The sequence below is a fragment of the Pseudorca crassidens genome, chromosome 14 (genome assembly GCF_039906515.1).
Source record: "Pseudorca crassidens isolate mPseCra1 chromosome 14, mPseCra1.hap1, whole genome shotgun sequence".
Classification (NCBI taxonomy): Eukaryota; Metazoa; Chordata; class Mammalia; order Artiodactyla; family Delphinidae; genus Pseudorca; species Pseudorca crassidens.
Genome location: NC_090309.1, coordinates 32,858,384 through 32,877,004, shown reverse-complemented (window position 1 = coordinate 32,877,004; position 18,621 = coordinate 32,858,384). Strand labels below are relative to the sequence as shown.

The 18,621-nt window shown below is 44.8% G+C and overlaps 1 protein-coding gene across 5 annotated transcripts in view; it reads left to right on the top strand.

Moving 5' to 3' along the window:
• ANTXR1 (ANTXR cell adhesion molecule 1) overlaps window positions 1-18,621 on the top strand; it is a 245,461-nt gene that overhangs the window by 158,089 nt on the left and 68,751 nt on the right. For all 5 annotated transcript variants that reach the window (XR_010934482.1, XM_067704842.1, XM_067704845.1 and 2 more), the window contains exons 14-16: window positions 7,582-7,623; window positions 16,723-16,818; window positions 17,341-17,508. Coding sequence is in view for 4 of the 5 variants with exons in the window: in XM_067704842.1 (XP_067560943.1) it covers window positions 7,582-7,623; window positions 16,723-16,818; window positions 17,341-17,508 (306 nt within the window). In the remaining variant the exon portion in view is untranslated. The remainder of the gene's footprint in view (window positions 1-7,581; window positions 7,624-16,722; window positions 16,819-17,340; window positions 17,509-18,621) is intronic.

Here is an 18,621-nt window from a genome sequence, read left to right as displayed (position 1 = left end):
GATCTTTGTTATTGTTTCTATTTCATTTATTTCTTCCCTGATCTTTATGATTTCTTTCCTTCTGCTAACTTTGGGTTTTGTCTGTTCTTCTTTCTCTAGTTCCTTTAGGTGTAAGTTTAGATTGTTTATTTGAGGTTTTTCTTATTTCTTGAGGTAGGCTTGTATAGCTATAGAATTCCCTCTTAGAACTGCTTTTGCTGCCCCCCATAAGTTTTGGATCATCGTGTTTTCATTGTCATTCATTTCTAGGTATTTTTTGATTTCTTCAGTGATCTCTTGGTTATTTAGTAATGTATCGTTTAGCCTCCATGTGTTTGTGTTTTTTACGTTTTTTTCCCTGTTAATCATTTCTAATCTCATAGTGTTGTGGTCAGAAAAGATGCTTGATATGATTTCAATTTTCTTAAATTTACTGAGGCTTGATTTGTGACCCAAGGTGTGATCTATCCTGGAGAATGTTCCATGCGCACTTGAGAAGAAAGTGCAATCTGCTGTTTTTGGTTGGAATGTCCTATAAATATCAATTAAATCTATCTGGTCTATTGTGCCATTTAAAGCTTCTGTTTCCTTATTTATTTACTCATAATCGTTTTATAATAGTAACATCAAAGATCACTGATTGCAGATCATCATAGCAAACATAATAATAATGAAAAATTTTGAAATATTGAGAGAATTACCTAAATGTGACACAGAGACATGAAGTGAGCAAATGCTGTTGGAAAAATGGCACCAAAATACTTGCTCAACACAGTGTTGCCACAAAGCTTCAATTTGTAAAGAACAAAATATCTTCAGTGCACAATAAAGCAAAGTCTGCCTGTATATTACCTTCTCCTTTACTTCATGAAAAATCATACTTTGAGCTAATACGATTTCATAGTTGATTGATTTTATTGCTCAGCGTCCTTACCACATATGAATAAATTCACATGTTACATACCTATATTGTAACAAAAGAAACTGTACATGTTGTTTTCAAATTTTCAGGAAGCCTTCTTGGAAATTTAATTTGGGACACAAAGCTGATTCGTGAACCACAAGGCAAGGGAATTTACTTGGAGGCTGGGGTTAGGGGATAAAATGGGATATAGATGGTGTCAATAAAGTACCATAACTAACCATGAGTCCAACCCATAACTCTAATGAGATCCTTATGGTGCATACATGTGTCACAATCCACTCCTGGCAGTTGGAACTGTTAGCATATTAATTACTAAAGAAACATTTATATGGAGAGTTGAGAAACCAGAGTTGCATCTTGTATCACTAAAGGGCTTATTTGACAGGCAAAGAGTTTAGAATAATCAGAAATGCTTTCTTTACCTTTTCCTTTATAATGCATACTCATTCATTCCAGAAATAGTGACTAAGCAGCAAGCACGGACTATGTGTCGGGAGATTAAAACTGAGCCAAGTATGCCCATGTCTTCTAGAAGCTTAGAGTCCAGTTCTTCTTGCAGAAGAAAGAGATGCCAATACAGTGCAGTCAGTTCATTGCCAATGGTGCAGTGAAAGATAAGAACCGTGTCCCTAACGCCCAGGCAATCATCTGCCTGGGATTGCTTCAGGGCTGGATCCAAGAATGCAGGCCATGCCAGCTCTGCACACAGATGAGCACGAATGCTCTTCAGAGGAAGCAAGAGAGTTTCCTCCAGAGATAGTACTCTGTCTTCCCCTAGGTGGGACCCATAAGAAACGAAGACCCCACAGTCCCTGACAATAGAGCAGGGACACAATAACTTTTAGACTCAAACATTTTCTAATCAGCCATAGGCAGCTCTCAACAGAACAGTCATAGGAATGTCTGACTTGAAGCAAAACACACCCCCATATATCCACTTGAGGTGTAGCATTGTTAAAAACAGGCTACTTCATAGTTCTCAAAGTGTGGTCCACGGACCAGCAGTATAAGCATCATTTGGGAGCTTGTTAGAAATGCAAAGATCCCACTCCAGACCTACTGATAATAAACTCAGGGATGCAGCCCAGAAGTCTGTGTTTTAAGAAGCCTTGCAGGCTACTCTGGTACTCGATAATGTTTAGAGCTATTCACCTAATTCAAACTAGAGGACAAATGCTTAATTTTGTTAATAGAGTAGTTATCTTAAGCCATTCTCATGGACTTTGTCTGGACAGCAGAACTGGCTATGTGTCATGGAAGTGTCTCCTTTGCAACAAGAGAACCACACCTTCGGTACAAAGGAGGTTGCAGGAGATGCTCCTCATCCAGTTCAAGCAAGAAGGACACTGAGACACTGAAGACAATCTAAGAAGAAAGGGGACCCAAAAAGAAGTCCTCTTCTCATGCCATAAGATGAGCATCTGTCTAACATGAGCTCATACAGCTTAGCCTACAGCCAACCACCATCAGAGAGAAGAGACAGGAAAGATAAGCAGGAGAAACGGAATGTTGTGATGGTGGAGCCATAGCAGGGCCCATGGGGGAATAGCCAAGCCTGGCATCCCCCTGCTCCTTGTGCACCACACTGACCACACTCACTCTATTAAATGGAATGAGCCAGTGTGGCTACCCTGAGAGGAGGAAGAGGGGCCGGTGTCAAAAACCAGGTAGAGGGCTTCCCTGGTGGCGCAGTGGTTGAGAGTCCACCTGCCGATGCAGGGGACACGGGTTCGTGCCCCGGTCCGGGAAGATCCCACATGCCGCGGAGCGGCTGGGCCCGTGAGCCATGGCCGCTGAGCCTGCGCGTCCGGAGCCTGTGCTCCACAATGGGAGAGGCCACAACAGTGAGGGGCCCATGTACTGCAAAAAAAAAAAAAAGGTAGATTGCATTCTGCATTCCATTACACAGTACTATAGCAGTAGAGATGTAAGGGCAACAAAGTGCAAGGATCCAACATAAATTAGGAGCAAATCTTGAACACTTCTGGAGGGGAAAAAAACAAGCAAAATAAACTCACCAGGTGCTTTATTTCACCTTAACATTTTATAAAATAAATTTTAAGAGAGAGATTTACAGAGACCTAAACAGTTGAACTTGACATAAAACACAGTAAAGTTCCCAGATGTCAAAAAGGACCTGGGCATATGTGATCTTTCTACTGTCATCATCCCATGCTAACTATATCTCCACATTTTCTATCATTTCATTTCCAACAGCCAAACTAAGAGGTGTACCTAAAAAGCTGAATTTGTTTCGACTCAATGAGAAGTTGCCAGTAAGATTTCAATTTAATAAGATTCCACCTGGTCTTTTCAAGCTTTCTTTCCTTGACCCGTACGACAGATTTTGTCAAATCTGGCCACCTCTGCATCTACTTAAACAAACATGGACTAAATCAGAGTTAAAGTCACTGATAAGGGAGAAGAGGAACATCTCCCAATTCACAACAGAGTTTCAAGACATTCTCAGGTAGCAAAGAAACACTAATAGAATTCAGAAGCTCTCTATCCCATCTCATTTTTCTTATGCGCTTTCACTTCACCAGTCCAACCATTAATGCAGAAGGGACTCTAGGGCAGCTATCCCAAGAAGGCATCTGGTCACTTTCTACTCATCCCAAATATCCAACCTGAAAATGATAGTAAGTAGAGATGTGATGTTGGCCTCTGGAGGAGAAATATGAAAAAATGTCCCCAGACTTATCCGTGGTACTGCCATTCAGTTCTGCCATGTTATGCTTACAGATATGTTTGTTGAGGGATTTTCCTCTTAAACATTTCATTAAGGGTCTCTTCAACCTTATCCATCTTCTGTTTGTCCCTCCTAATGAGGAAGGAGCTGACAAGCCCACCCACAACCAAGAGGAAGCTCCCAGAACCTTCTAAGAAGGGAAGTAGCTCAAATCCGACCTAAGCTTTGTAGTGTTCAGTTGCTCCTAGCTTGCATTCTTGTTGGCAATAAAGACCGTCTAATCACACTAGTTGGAAGCCAAGAATTATGCAATTAACTTTTAATTACATTTAAAAATGCTACAGAAAACACTGGGTTATGTGAGACCCCATAAAGGGGACCTTGCTTGTTCTGTGAGGTCCTGGGCGACTTCTCAGGGGAGGTGATCTAGCCGATGAATACGTGTTAACTGGGGTACATGCAGGTGTGCAGACAAAGCAGGGAGGTTAGCAAGCAATTAGGCAGAAGACGCTACAAGTGTAAAGCAGCAGGGTGTGTGGAAGGGACAGGAAGGTGACAGGAGGCTGAAGTGCAGAAAGTGAAGGGGAGAGAGGTGGAGAGGGGTGAAGTGGAGAGGTGGGGGGCCACGGCTGCACGTCATGCAGGCCTTTTGGGGGCTGAGGCCATTTGCATTTTCTCCTCTGAGGCTGCAGTGGTGCTGTAGGCTCAAGACCAATGCAAGTTGTTGCCCAATTGCTCCTCCAGGCCACCTGGGCTCGGGCCCTGGCGGGGCGGTGGGGGGAGTGGGGAGGGCTGACTGTCCCTGTCCTCAGAGCACTCCATTGGGTGGCCCAGGCACTGGTCTTGGCATGAGAGTTTGTCTCACTCACAGACAGCCCATCCAGCCTGCCCAGATCGCACTTTGAGACGCTCTCCTGCCATTCCCTGGGCAAGTTGCACCTGCCCCCAGGAGCAGACTGGGAAGGAGGGGGCAGGGACTGGAAGCAATAGGAAGACTTCTTCCTCATTCCCGCTGAATAGAGCCAGACACCCATCCGATAAGGCCAGATTGGAAGTGCCTAAATTTCGTCTACCTGAACATGGTGGCATTTTTCCAGAAGCTCAGGTGCCCAGTTTACAAGTATGTCAGCCTGGCATCTAGATGATGAATTAGTCCGCCTTTGATTAATACTTAATAAATCATGTGTTTTGCTTTGTCTTTTGGGTTCCCCTTGGGACACTGTTGGATGCAGAATTCGATAAATACCCGATAAGACACGTTGGCCATCAACCCACAGACGGGTTGGTCTGAGTGGTGGCTGCCTGGCTGATGTCAGCACTTCCTGGCTGGTGTCATGTGCTTACACGTATGTGGTGAAGCAGACTCCTACTGACCCCCCCTGAAGACCCTGGCCACTGTCAGGCCCTCTGGCCACCATCTGAGCGCCAGCCTCCTGTCTCACCCTTTTTATGAAGCTCTGGCTTCTAGGCTACACCATCTGGAAACCACCATACATAGTATATACTGAATTTTCATTTGGTATATGTGGAGGGAGGGCAAGTTAAGTGAAACCTTTGTTAAAGATTTAATAAAAGCAAAAGACAGTGACGACAAGAAAGGGAAAGGGGAATAATAATAGTATTCACCATCTATTGAGCACCCGCTCTGTTCCAGATGTTTTGCAAACATTATTGCTCATCGTGACTCAGTGCCTGCAAGGTTAGTGTTATTGCTCCCATTTAGCAGATGAAGTGGAGCTCAAGGAGGTTCAGGGACTTGGCGGATCGTCACAGTCAAAAAAAGGCAGGTCTGGGGTTCACATTTGACAACTACACAGTGCTTCCATGCAGCAAGGGGGCAAGCCGGTTGCACTGTGAAGACAAAACCCCAGCTGCTCTGCACCAAGTCTCTGTACACCCAGGGTACTTAGCAAATACACTGCCTACAGCAATCTTGTCAACATCTGTCTGTGTTCCTAAGTATCCTGCTCTCGTCTCGCTCCCTTCCTTAATCCCGCCCTGAGAGAAGAGATGCATTCCAGATCGCTGTCCCCAGCTCCTCACCCCTCCCTCCAGTCTCCAGGCATTTCCTGTTTGAAAATCATCACTGCCTCTGGGATGATGGGAAATCAGCACTGGGCAGTAATGACCCTCCTCAGAGACTGTTTTTAAGGAATTTGGAGCCAGTGTTGAGTGGGTGAGCGAAATCATGGCTTCATGCTTTCCAAAGACCTTCAGCAGGTTTCCCACGATGGCCAGGAAGTGGAGGCAGATGAAATGAGAGTTTGAAATGATAGCCTCGGGGCTTCCCTGGCGGTCCAGGGGTTAAGACTCTGCGCTTCTAGTGCAGGGGTTGCGAGTTCGATCCCTGGCCGGGGAACTGAGACCCTACATGATGCACGGTGCAGCCAAAAGATAAAATTAATAAATAGATTGAAATGATAGCCTCTGCCTCTTATTTAATTGAGTCCTATCCTTTTAGGTGACTGGAGGCTCAGTCCCCTGGCTGACGTTAGTAGAGCCTCAAGTCAGTAGCCTGTCTCAACATACAGAGATGACATTACAGATAGTGTTGGCATGGGTGACAGCAGTGGGGATCAGAGCCCAAATGAGGTCCCAGAATAATCATCAAATCAAAGGTGATATGTACTTAGTAGGGGGCAGAAGTGAGGAAGAGCTGCCTAGTAGGCGGCCTGCCCTGCAGCCGGGAGAGCTCTCCCACTACATTAAGGAACTGGTCCCATGGACAGTGCTCAAGCATCCATCCATAAAGTGGTCCAGGTCAGCCCTGACGCTAAGACATCAAAAGATATTTAATGACTTTTGTATTTACCAGAATTTTCTAAGGAAAAAGACTGCAGGTAGGGGACCCAACATTCTGATAATAAGCTTGGGGTATGAGAGGAGGGAGACATAGTGCAGTCAGAGTGGATAATGGCCAAATTACGTTGTAAAAGGCTCTAAATCAAATTAACTGCAAGGGTACAAGAGCTTCCCTTTTATGAATGGGGTGTGCAAGGTGGAGACAAAAGTGAGGACAGGCTACTTACCGCCACCATGCTTCTCCGTATGTCACCCATCCTCTCATTGGCTAGAAGGGGCTCACAATTGCTTGCCTTCCCAGAGTGACCACAGGTCTCTCTTTAACCCTGATGATGGGGTATTTGCAGAGTCCAGTCTTAGAATATTGTTATGTAAATCTTTGTGCCTCTTAAATTTCAGGGCCCTGAAAGGAATCCCCAGTTACCCCTTCTTTGCTGCCCTTTGTTGGGAATCCGTCAGCCTGACCGTCACATCCTCCCTCCATGGGTACCACCTGGGGCCAGTGACAGTTAATGGGATTGCCAACAGTTTGAGTGTGGTCCATACCTGACTTATCTCTGTAGCACTATCTTAACTTCTGTTCTGGACCATTCTTTGTTAAATGTGCAGCTGTTTGGGCGGGTGGGTGAATGATTTGATGCAGGAATGACCAGATGAAGAAATGAGTGAATAAATTTGCAGGATAGCTCCCTGGGATAAAAGATGAAACTTTTACCCGTGGAACGTTTTTTTCTCTATACAAAACTACAGCAGAGGGGCTTCCCTGGTGGCACAGTGGTTGAGAGTCCGCCTGCCGAGGCAGGGGACACGGGTTCGTGCCCCGGTCCGAGAAGATCCCACGTGCCGCGGAGCGGCTGGGCCCGTGAGCCATGGCCGCTGAGCCTGCGCGTCCGGAGCCTGTGCTCCGCAACGGGAGAGGCCACAGCAGTGAGAGGCCCGCGTACCGCAAAAAAAAAAAAAAAAAAAAAAAAAAAATACAGCAGACACAATTGAGTGTGGAACTCTCTGCCTGGGTCATGCTCTAACTAACTGAGCTATTCTGCCCAGAAAGACACCTGCCTTGCTTGGGCTCATTACTATGGTAATTATGGCCGCACCACCAGGTACCTCTTGAGAGCAAGGGCTCTTGGAAAGCAGGTGGCTGGAGATTTCTACTGACTTGTTCTTTTTTTTTTCTTTTCAGATTATCAAGGAGCTCCCTCCACCCCCTGCTGAGGAAAGTGAGGTGAGTGACTAGGTGGACAGGATGGTGGAGTGGGGCAGAGAGCTGACTGGGCAGCCCGAGACTCAGGCCTCTGCAAAGCAGAGCTAAGTCAAGCCCAGACTCCCACTGAGTGCAAAGCAGCAAAGAGGGAGGTAGGTCTCTGGCTCTTTCCTAACCAAGGATGAACAGGAACTGAAGTGAACTGGCAGCCCGAGGCAGAATGGTTTTTGGAAGGTTTTCTCCTTGCAAGAAAAATTTGAAATGCAAACATAAGTAGTTTTATACGTACAATTATTTGGAGCCCCAAGGTACTGACTTTTCCTGTAATACAGACACCTGATGGATCTCTTCTCCCTGCAGAGACTTATGCTTTATATGCGTAGATCAGAGTGAATTTGCCACATCGTCCAGACAATCAGCGGTTCTAGAAACAGATGGTGCTGAAGTTTGCCAGGCAGTAAAGAAAATACAGTGGAGGGGGATATGCTAGTATGCCAGCCTTGCATAGGACATTAGACCCTCATCATTTAAAGGAAGAAAAGTGACTTAAATGCCACTGTAAGTTGTCCAACAAGCAGGTCTGGTGCATGTGTGGCCTGGAGGCGTTAAAGGCTAATGGTGAGAAGGAGAATCCCTGGGCAGCAGTGCCTGCCCAGTGCTTTTCCTGATCCTCCGATTACTCCTGGGTTAGCTGGCCTCCCTCAATGCAACACTAACCAATTTAGAAGCCAGAGTCCAGGTCTGCAAACTTAGTGGGACCAGAAGATATACTGGTGAGGTTTCAAGTTCATTGTCCTTAATCCGTAAGGTCTGTTGTTGCAAAGCGAGCAACACCCCCTCACCACTCGTCTTCCCAATGCCTTTGTCAAGTTGCCTACATACAGAAAAAAAAAATAATAATAAGGATTACATTTAAAATTCCATGTGGCTCTTATATCCTGAATTCTAAGCTTGTAAGCTAAGGGATTTAATAACTGCAATCAATTAAAGCGCATCTTGTTGGAATGCTAACTTTCTGCCCAGAAATCAGAGGAGGAAATTACATTTCTGTGCACAGAGGAGGGAGGGAAAAAAACTCTCCTGACATCCACAAAAGCCTTTTCTTAATCCTTCAAGAGAAAGCACCGTGGCTAGTTCCCCGGGTTCCAGCTTGGCTGTGGTTCTGTTGTGTGCAGCTGTGTCTTATACTCCCAGAGAAAAATAGGGCGAGAAGCTCTCGCTGAGGTTGCTCTGTTTGCCCTGAGGTGAAGAATGTTCCCTTCACTCATTATGTTCAATTAGCGGAGTTATTGCCCTTTTCTGTTGCTGGCTCTGCATTTGCCTTTGGAAGGTGATGTGATGTGGCAGCCACCATGGCCAAAATATGCCAGGAGACTTAGGTCCAAGACTGTGGGGTGTGGTTGACCCCAGACCCCAGCATCTAGCCTAGGACTCCACACACAAAACAAGCTCAATAAGTATTTGTAGAATGAAGTCTGATAGCCAACGATACAATTTTGGAGGAAAAAAAAAAAGCCCAAGCCAGAAAACCACCAAGAAAGAATAGCTAAAAGCAAGAGAAAAGAGGTAGTTGAATTTTTCCAGTTTCATCCACTATTCTTATGGAAGTCACGCTTTTACCTCAAGAAGGCAGACCTGATTTCTGAAACAGGAGGACAACCTGGGGACACTGGAGACCTACAAGGTTCTGTTAGACCTACAGGAGCTTCCGGGCTGGCCAGGGCGGGCTGCAGGCTGTGCTGATTACCTGGGCATGCGTGCTGGCCCTGATTGGTCCTTGGCCCTGTGAATTAAGCAGGCTTAATCTCCTTCCTAATGTGTTTTGGCAGAAAAAAATAAAAAATAAAGAAATCCCACAGAAACGATGACATAACTCAGCCCATAAAAGTATTTTATACAAGGCCCTAAAAATCATAGCCTGAATCTAGACAACCTTCTCCACTGCACCTCCCTGTGTGTTCAAATCCCACCAGCCTTTCCAGCACAGCTCCTAGGCTGTAATTCCTTCCACCAGAGCTAATTTCTACCTTCTGCACATTCCCAGGGTATTTATTTATTAAACTTTTCCTTCTGCATCAAAGTTTAAGAGCATTAGCTATACTTGAAGGTCAGGATCTATATCTAATTAATCTTTGACATATTCCCCAAAGAGCTTAATACAGTATCTAACATTCAATCATTAGCCAAATGAGGTTAAATCATCTCTGCCATGTATATGAACAAGCATCAATTATCCAAACTTTCATCAGCTCTGTAAGCATCATATCCTAAGGGAGGTGAATCTACTAAAAAATGAATAAACTTAGACAATGGACACAACTTTATAATGAGCTCTCAGTGGTCTCCTCTTTATTAGGGAATATCAAAATGCGTAATAATGAAAAGGCATGACTTTTTGAGATTTCGTGCAACCAACAGTAATGTTTCTGTATATAAAGACAGGACAAGGAAAAATTACTTGAAATTTCAAGCTCTCCCCAAAAACAAGGAAGCTCAATTTTCACAACCAAGAAGGGCATTTCCTGGGTTAAGGGTCTTCTCTAATTGGCAACAGAGTGAGGATTCCTCACTAAGTCTCTAGTTATTCCAAACAATTGGCAGTTTATGGGAGAATCAATAATGCAGTACTTCATCTGCTGATTTAGTTCTAAATGTCCTCACCTTCCATGGATTTTCTGACCGTTTGAGAGAGAGAGGGATGTGTACTGAAGGAAATGACACTGGGTGGGCATCCAATTAACAATAAGTACTGGGGCTTCTCTGGTGGCGCAGTGGTTGAGAGTCCGCCTGCCGAGGCAGGGGACACGGGTTCGTGTCCCGGTCCGGGAAGATCCCACATGCTGCGAAGCGGCTGGGCCCGTGAGCCATGGCCGCTGAGCCTGCGCGTCCGGAGCCTGTGCTCCGCAACGGGAGAGGCCACAGCAGTGAGAGGCCCGCGTACCACAAAAATAAATAAATAAATAAATAATAAATTAAAAAATGAAATAGATAAAATGTAAAACACCATATAGGTACACATAGTAAGGATAAGTATTTAAAAAATAAAATGAAATAAATAAAGTGGAACATTGCTTTAAAAATATACATACAATTCTTTATTGAAGAACACAAGACAGTCACTGTGTTAATCACTGTGTGTGTGTGAACAGATATGATGGTACCAAAACATATAGTTAAGTCAGTTGGAATTTTCTGGTATTTACAAACAGAAGTGTTGATGAATTTTTCAGATTCGCCAATTCACTCCTAGGAATTCATCTCCAAGGCTGACTGACAGTGAAGGTGACCTCTCTGGCTTATCCCCAAAGACTTCAGATGAGACAGTACAGCCAGATCTACTTGAGGTCTGCCCTCCCCTCCAGAGCCTCTTGGGCCTGGGAGTTTCTGTAGCCTTAATCCTTTGTTTCATGTCGTCACCCTCACAAAACTTACCCCTCTGTAAATGTAAACGATCTTGTTGACAGCTGCATTCTCTCTGTTTTTCTCAAACTAGAACACTGTGCAGTGGGGCACAACTACAGCTGCTTGAGCGAGTGAAGGAAGGAACGGACAAATACATTGTTTGGGGCTACATAGGGTTTATCCTAAGGGTTTAAGATGTGTTACAGTTCAGTGACCTTTTTAATGAATTCAAAGTCTGATTTAAAACTGTTTCCTTGGGCTCCATTCCGTTTCAGTTATGTTCTCCTTTCCATAGGTAGTTCCCACTGGTACCCATAGTGAATTGGAGATTGAGAGCCTATTTGGGTCAAACTAGCCATCTGTCTCTCCTGCCAAATGGATGTCAGAGAAGCAGGAATGTTAAAGAACTTGTAGACTGAGTCTCAGAGGGCCACCACATCACAGCTCCAGGGGGCGCTATTCACATCATGGCCTATAAGGAGGAGTGAGGCAACCCCAGGATCAGTGATCTCACCCCTTCTCCTTGCTGGTTTGCTTAATAACTAACTAACTGTTAAATATCTGTTGAGTGAGTGAAGGTCAATACAAGGAACCATGGCACATACAAGAAGGGAGCATTGAATCCTCTGGGGAATCAGGGAGTTCTTCACAGAATAGGTTAAATTCGAGCAATAGCTTAAAAGGCAGGCAGAAGAAGTGGGAGAAGTTTGTCCCGAGCACATGGAGCTGTGAATGTTGAAGCATGGGGCTATACAAAAGCCTGGCATGATTAGAAAGATGGAAAGTTTCAGTGTGTGACAGCAGCACAGGACTAATCCAGTTACGGGCCAACCAAACGTGTGCATCAGACTTCATATTTTATAGCTTTTTTCCTCCTAGAGCAGGTCTGCCTGAGGACAAGCAGGTCAGAATGGGCCTCACTGTCTGGGTCACGTGCTGCCACTTGTGTTACCCAAACATCAGACAACTGGATGTCTGGGGCCACCACATCCTTTAAAATTTAAACACAACTTCCCCCGATGGGAAACCAGCATCCCTCCCTAATTTCTGAGGTTTCTCCAGGCACCACTGACTCCATTTCTGGCTTCTTCTGTGTTATCTCCTCTCAGAAGGAGACAGATACCATCTGACAAACCAGATCCCTCCATCCCCCAAAGGCACCACGGGCACAAAGCCGTCTGCATAGGGAGCGTTACTGAAGGTTTAAAAGTATGAGTGGGTTACAGCACAGTGCAGCCAATTAACAACTTCCGACAGACTGTTAAAAAGCCCCTTCATTCCACTCTTGGACGGTTCTCCTGGCCGTCTCGGGGGGTGGGGGTGGGGGCAGGGCAGGGGCTGGTAGTTTTCTGGAGCTCAGTTCCACTCTTCTGCTGACCGCCCACAAACCCCTGATTCCTACGGCTTTGCTAACACAAAGCAATTCAGCTCATCCAGTCTGTCCTCCATTTATCATACTGGTGGTTTTTCCCCTCCCTGCGACATCCTTAAAGGGCAGTTTGAGGGGGACTTCCGCCAAAGCCCTTATACTTGATTAGAGGTAGAAATTCACCTCAGGTGCTGCCAATTCTGTTAGTGGAATTGCTGGGGACTATGATTTTACTCCATCAATTTTTGGCCAAATGAAAAAAACACATCAAAGATTCCCTTCTCTTCTGAAGATTGCAAAACCCTCCCGTCTCTAGAATGTGTAAACAGAGCCATGGTAACTGCAGGGAAATTCTGACTCTCCCTTTGGTCAAACCCTGGGCCTCTGTGTTGTCTTTTGCTGTTGTTGTTTGAGTTTGGCAGGCAAGCTCGGGTCAGGGGATTAAAGGCAGGCTTGGTGTATCAGGAACGCGTGGAGCGGTCTGCAGTCTCGGCATTTCCCGTGTGGGATGTGGGCCCTGCACATGCGCAGAAAGCCGGCCCAGCCTGGGTACCCAGGCACCGCGGAGAAGTAGAGCCCCCGGGGCGGGAAGAGATGAGCGGGAGGGCGCTCCGTGTGCAAATATAGGGGGAATCCCGGACGAGGCATCAGCAAGCCAGATCGGAAATTCTCTTCGTTTTTCTGGATCTGACTATCCTCTTCTGTGCAATGAAATGGCTCAGTTAGATGGTCTGTAATGTTTGTGCTCCTGTCATTTAAGAAATTAGGAGACTCATAAGACCTTTTCAGCCCCCTAATGAATAAGAGCAGCTGTATCCTTGGAGTTTCTTACATTCTTGGTGGTATGTTCAGTTTAGGGTGACTTAATTTCAATTAAGTCCTTTGAACAAGGCACTAGACCAGGCATGCCCAGGCTTTTTGAAGCCATGTTTCATGTATGACACACAGACACACTCTGGTGGTAAAGTTTAACCATATAAAGTTCCTGGTTGACATCATCATCAGAAGCTTTCTGAAATTATATCATAAGGTAAAGTACTGTGAGCTATAGTATTTCCCTGCTTGGGTCTTTTTTTTTTTTTTTTTTTTTTTTTGCTTTTGCTTGTTTTTATTTATTATTTTGCCATGTTTTATAGTCAGAAGTGTTCAAAATTAGCAGCTACAAGGGTTGAGAAGTAGAAAACTAGCATTTATTTGAAAGCATCAAATGGTTGGAAAAGCAAAACAAAAAAGGGCAAAACCTTGAATTTTGTCAACACTGAGAAACAATCAAACAAGAGTGTATAGCTGCCTGGGCTCAAATCCATCTCCACCGCATTCCAGCTGGTGACTCAGTCACTTAACCTCTCTATTCCTTCTCTGTAAAATGGGTGTAATAGCACCAACTACCTCAGTGGCTATTTGTGAGCTAACTGGTTTATTTTATTTATTTTTCATCTCTGGAAACCAAATTTTATTAGAAATACGAAAACGGGATAAAACCTTTGAGACAATTTCTTGTCTGTTGGGCCTCTTCTCCCCAGGTCCCTTAATTATCAGATCTCTATTGTAAGGGATCCAAATACATCTTAAGAGCTTTGTCTTACCCATTAAATTTATCTGACAACATGTAGGTTTGAAAGATTAAAGATGACCTAACTGGTTTAATATTGATACACGTCAAGTGCCCAGAAGAGTGACCGGCACATACACGGTCAAGGGTACATAAATCCAGCTGTGGTTATCGTGAATTCAATACTTGCAAATATTGAGCACCTACTGTACACCAGGCTCTGTGCAAGATTTAAAATATAAGGGTCAACAGAATCCACTGTGCCTTCAGGGCACACAGTCCCACGTCCAAGAAGGACATATACGTTGAAGAGAGAGAGAGAGACACAGAGAGAGACTGACCCATTCTGCTCACCTGCCAGAATGTTGCAGGTCCTCTGGTCAGCGGTGATCACTATGTATTCATGCTTTTTTTGAATTTTTAAAAAGAAGCCTGCCTATTGCAAGCACAGCAGGTCACCCTGGGAGTGTTAATGTGTTACGTGTTACTGTTTTGCTTTGTCACCTCTGGCTCTGATCTCTCTTCTGCCGACCCGTGCTTTATACCCTGCCCCATGCATGGGATGCCCCTTTCCATACAGTGACGGCCCCACATGGGACTCTACTGCCTCCACAGATGCCTCCAACACAAGTCTGTAGGAGGCCCGCTTGTTCTGAGCTCATCCTGCTGCTTTGCTGACCCCTTTTTTAGCTTCCTTTCCCTACCCAGGAGGGAAATTACACACCACCTTATAGCCCATCCAGGACCGTAGATGGTGAGTTTTTCTCCCCACGACAGGAATAATCACTGTGCCAAGATGAGGAACAGTTTTGCTGACTATCCTTCCCTTTTCCATCCATAAACTTACAAGCTCCTTCATTTTGAAAAATATAATCAGTGCTAGCTTCCTGTCTCTGAGCTAAGTTGCAGGCACTGAGTTTACTGCTTTATTTGAATCATCTCATTTAGTTTATTTGTAAATTCAGCAGATGATTCTTGGGCATCTACCACGTACTAGATGCTGTTCTAAAAGCTGAGAAGAGAATAGTAAATACGACAAATAACCAGAAGTTTCCTTGGAACTTACATCCCGGTGTGCAGAGACAGACAATAAATAAATAGCAAGCCATGGTAAGAGCTAAAAATAAAAATAAAACAGATTGATGGGACGAAGAGAGTGGGACTACTTGAGAAGGATGTCCAGGGAAGGCCTCTCTGTGGAGTGATAAGAAGGATGCAACCATGAAAAGACCAGGGGAAAAGCCATTCCTGGACAAGGGACTGTGCACAGTCCCCGAGACAGGGATGCACGCAGAATGTTTGAGGGCCAGAGAGAAGGGGAGCGTGGTAAGGAAGAAGGCTGGAGAGGTGAGCAAAGGCCAGAGCTCGCAGGGCAGAGTCGGGGTTTGGAATTTATTCTGCTGCTTTGTGGAGCATGGATCGTAGGTAAGAGGGCAGCAGGAAGGTCAGTTAGGAGACTACCTCAGTATCTAGGAGAAAGCTTATGGGGCCTTGAGACCAAGGTGGTGGAGGTGGTGATGGGGGTACAGTTGGAGAAGTCACACATTTGGAATCTTTTAAAAGTAGGGTCAACAGAGCTCGCTGGGAAATTGAGATGGGGTGGGAGAGGGGCAGTGGGGGAGAGAGAATTCAAGAGTGACTCCTAGGCAAGGGGGAAGACTGTGGGAGGAGCAGGTCTGAAGTGGGGAAATCAGGACTTCTTTTTGACTCGGTATTGCTTTGTTTTGTTTTAACCTCTTTAGTGGAGTATAATTGCTTTACAATGGTGTGTTAGTTTCTGCTGTATAACATAGTGAATCAACTGTACGTATACATATATCCCCATATCTCCTCCCTCTTGCGTCTCCCTCCCACCCTCCCTATCCCACCCCTCCAGGCGGTCACAAAGCACCGAGCTGATCTCCCTGTGCTATGCGGCTGCTTCCCACTAGCTAGCTATTTTACGTTTGGTAGTGTATATATGTCCATGCCTCTCTCTCGCTTTGTCACAGCTTACCCTTCCCCCTCCCCATATCCTCAAGTCCATTCTCTAGTAGGTCTGTGTCTTTATCCCTATCTTACCCCTAGGTTCTCCATGACATTTTTTTTTCTTAAATTCCATATATATGTGTTAGCATACGGGATTTGTCTTTCTCTTTCTGACTTACTTCACTCTGTATGACAGACTCTAGGTCTATCCACCTCTTTACAAATAGCTCAATTTCGTTTCTTTTTATGGCTGAGTAATATTCCATTGTATATATGTGCCACAACCTAAGTGTCCATCATCAGATGAATGGATAAAGAAGATGTGGCACATATATACAATGTTTCACGTTTAGTAGTGTGTATATGTCAGTGCTACTCTCTCACTTTGTCCCAGCTTCCCCTCCCCACTCCCCGTGTCCTGAAGTCCATTGTCTATGTCTGGGATGCGGTATGGTTGAGATGTTGATTAGTCCCCCAGGAGGAGATGTCCGTGTCAACGGAGTTCAGAGTAGTCAGGGATGAAGATGTAAATTGACAGGTCATTAACATGTAGATGGGATTAGATGAGATACCCTATCAAGGAGTAGAGATGCAGAAGAGAACAGGTCCCAAGAATACACCACAGTCTAACCATGTCGTGCTGCTCTTTATTCCCACTTTACAGGTAAGAAAAATAAGCGTAGGTAGGTTAAGTGATTTCCCAGGGCCCCAGGAAGCGGTAGCACTGGGATTTAACCCAGGCAGTCTACCCCTATCCGCTCTGCGACAGTGGACACATACATACAGCAATGGTGCTTTGCTTCCTTCATGTGTCACAATCTCTCTGCAGGAAGAAGATGACGATGGTCTGCCTAAGAAAAAGTGGCCTACGGTAGATGCCTCTTATTATGGTGGGCGAGGAGTTGGAGGCATTAAAAGGATGGAGGTAAGAGGACAGCTTCATGTACTCATATCTATGTGCTGACTACTCAGGGATGGAAAACCAAAGCAAATTGGTGAAAACTCACACCTGAGGTCTAATGAGGATGTGGACTGGGAGGCATCAGATGGAGAGATGGCGGGTACAGCCTTTTACCCGTGCACTCCTGTATCTTGCCCACTGTGAGTCAGAGCGATTCGCGCATTGGCTCAACCCCACCCGCAGTGGTTTCTTCTCTCACTGGAATAAAATCCCAAGTTCTCGCCTGGGCCCACAATGCCTTTGCACGTACTGTCCCCACAGCCTGGACAGTTCCTCCCCCAAATATCCATGCCCCTCGCTGCCCTTCTCTGCTCCTTTAGCCCTCCCCCTTTCCCTTTTTCCATACCACCGCTCTTCCCTGACCCTCAAAACCCAAAGGAAATGAGGACTGGGTAGCACATCATACAGTTATTTGTGATTCTCGTTCTCCAGAGCCGTCAGATTTTATTCTGTCCTTTTGCTTTTTTTGTATGTTATTTATTTTAGGTTCGTTGGGGAGAAAAGGGCTCCACAGAAGAAGGTGCTAAGTTGGAGAAGGCAAAGAATGCAAGAGTCAAGATGCCAGAGCAGGAGTACGAATTCCCAGAACCCCGAAATCTCAACAACAACATGCGCAGGCCCTCGTCCCCCCGGAAGTGGTATTCTCCGATCAAGGTGTGCCTCTTTCTACTCAAAAACCCATCCTCAAAAACCCATCCTCACTCCTCCTAAAACACTTACATAGGAAGAATCAGAATCTTTCGGTATGATAAAATATCAAACCAAAATCCAGCTTATCACAAAGAAATAAATTTCTAAAAGCATGGACTTGAAAGTATAAGTGTGTACTTTCTCAGCTTCCACAATATCAAGGTGAGAGCTGGGCTTTTTTAATGGAAGTAGAGTTGATTTACAATGTTTTATTAGTTTTCAGGTGTACAGCACAGTGATTCAGTTTCATGTATATATATATACTCTTTTTCAGATTCTTTTCCATTATAGGTTGTTACAAAATATTGAGTGTAGTTCCCTGTGCTATACAGTAGGTCCTTGTTGGTTATCTATTTTATATATAGTAGTTTGTATCTGTTAATCTAAAACTCCTAATTTATCCCTCCCTGCCTCCTTTCCCTTTTGGTAACCATAAGTTTGTTTTCTATGTCTGTGAGTCTGTTTCTGTTTTATAAATAAGCTCATTTGTATAATTTTTTTAGATTCAACATATAAGTGATAGCATATGGCATTTGTCTTTCTCTGTCTGACTTCACTTAGTATGACAATCTCTAAGTCCATCCATGTTGCTGCAAATGCTATTATTTCATTCTTTTTTACAGCTGAGTAATATTCCATTGTATATATATACCACATCTTCTTTATCCATTCATCTGTTGATGGACATTTAGGTTGCTTCCATGTCTTGGCTATTGTAAATAGTGCTGCTATGAACATTGGGGTGCATGTTATGTTTTTGTCTTTTCTGGATATACGCCCAGGAATGGGAGCTGGGCTTTTTTAAGTCACCATGGCAAAGTGGTGGAATGAGAGTGGGCTAGGAGAAAGTGACTTGGGCAGTAACCCCAGAGGATCATTATAAATTACAGTAACATCTGGTAACTTCACTGGTAGGAAATTCCACAGTCTAACAACAATGGCAGGATTCTCCTTAATGCCTAATCTCTGTTCCTCTTGCCATAACATAAGCCCATCTCCCTTTATTCAAGCCAGGTGCTGGTGTATCAGGACACGCTAGTGGACTGTGTTGGCCATAGATCTGATACTCACTCTTCC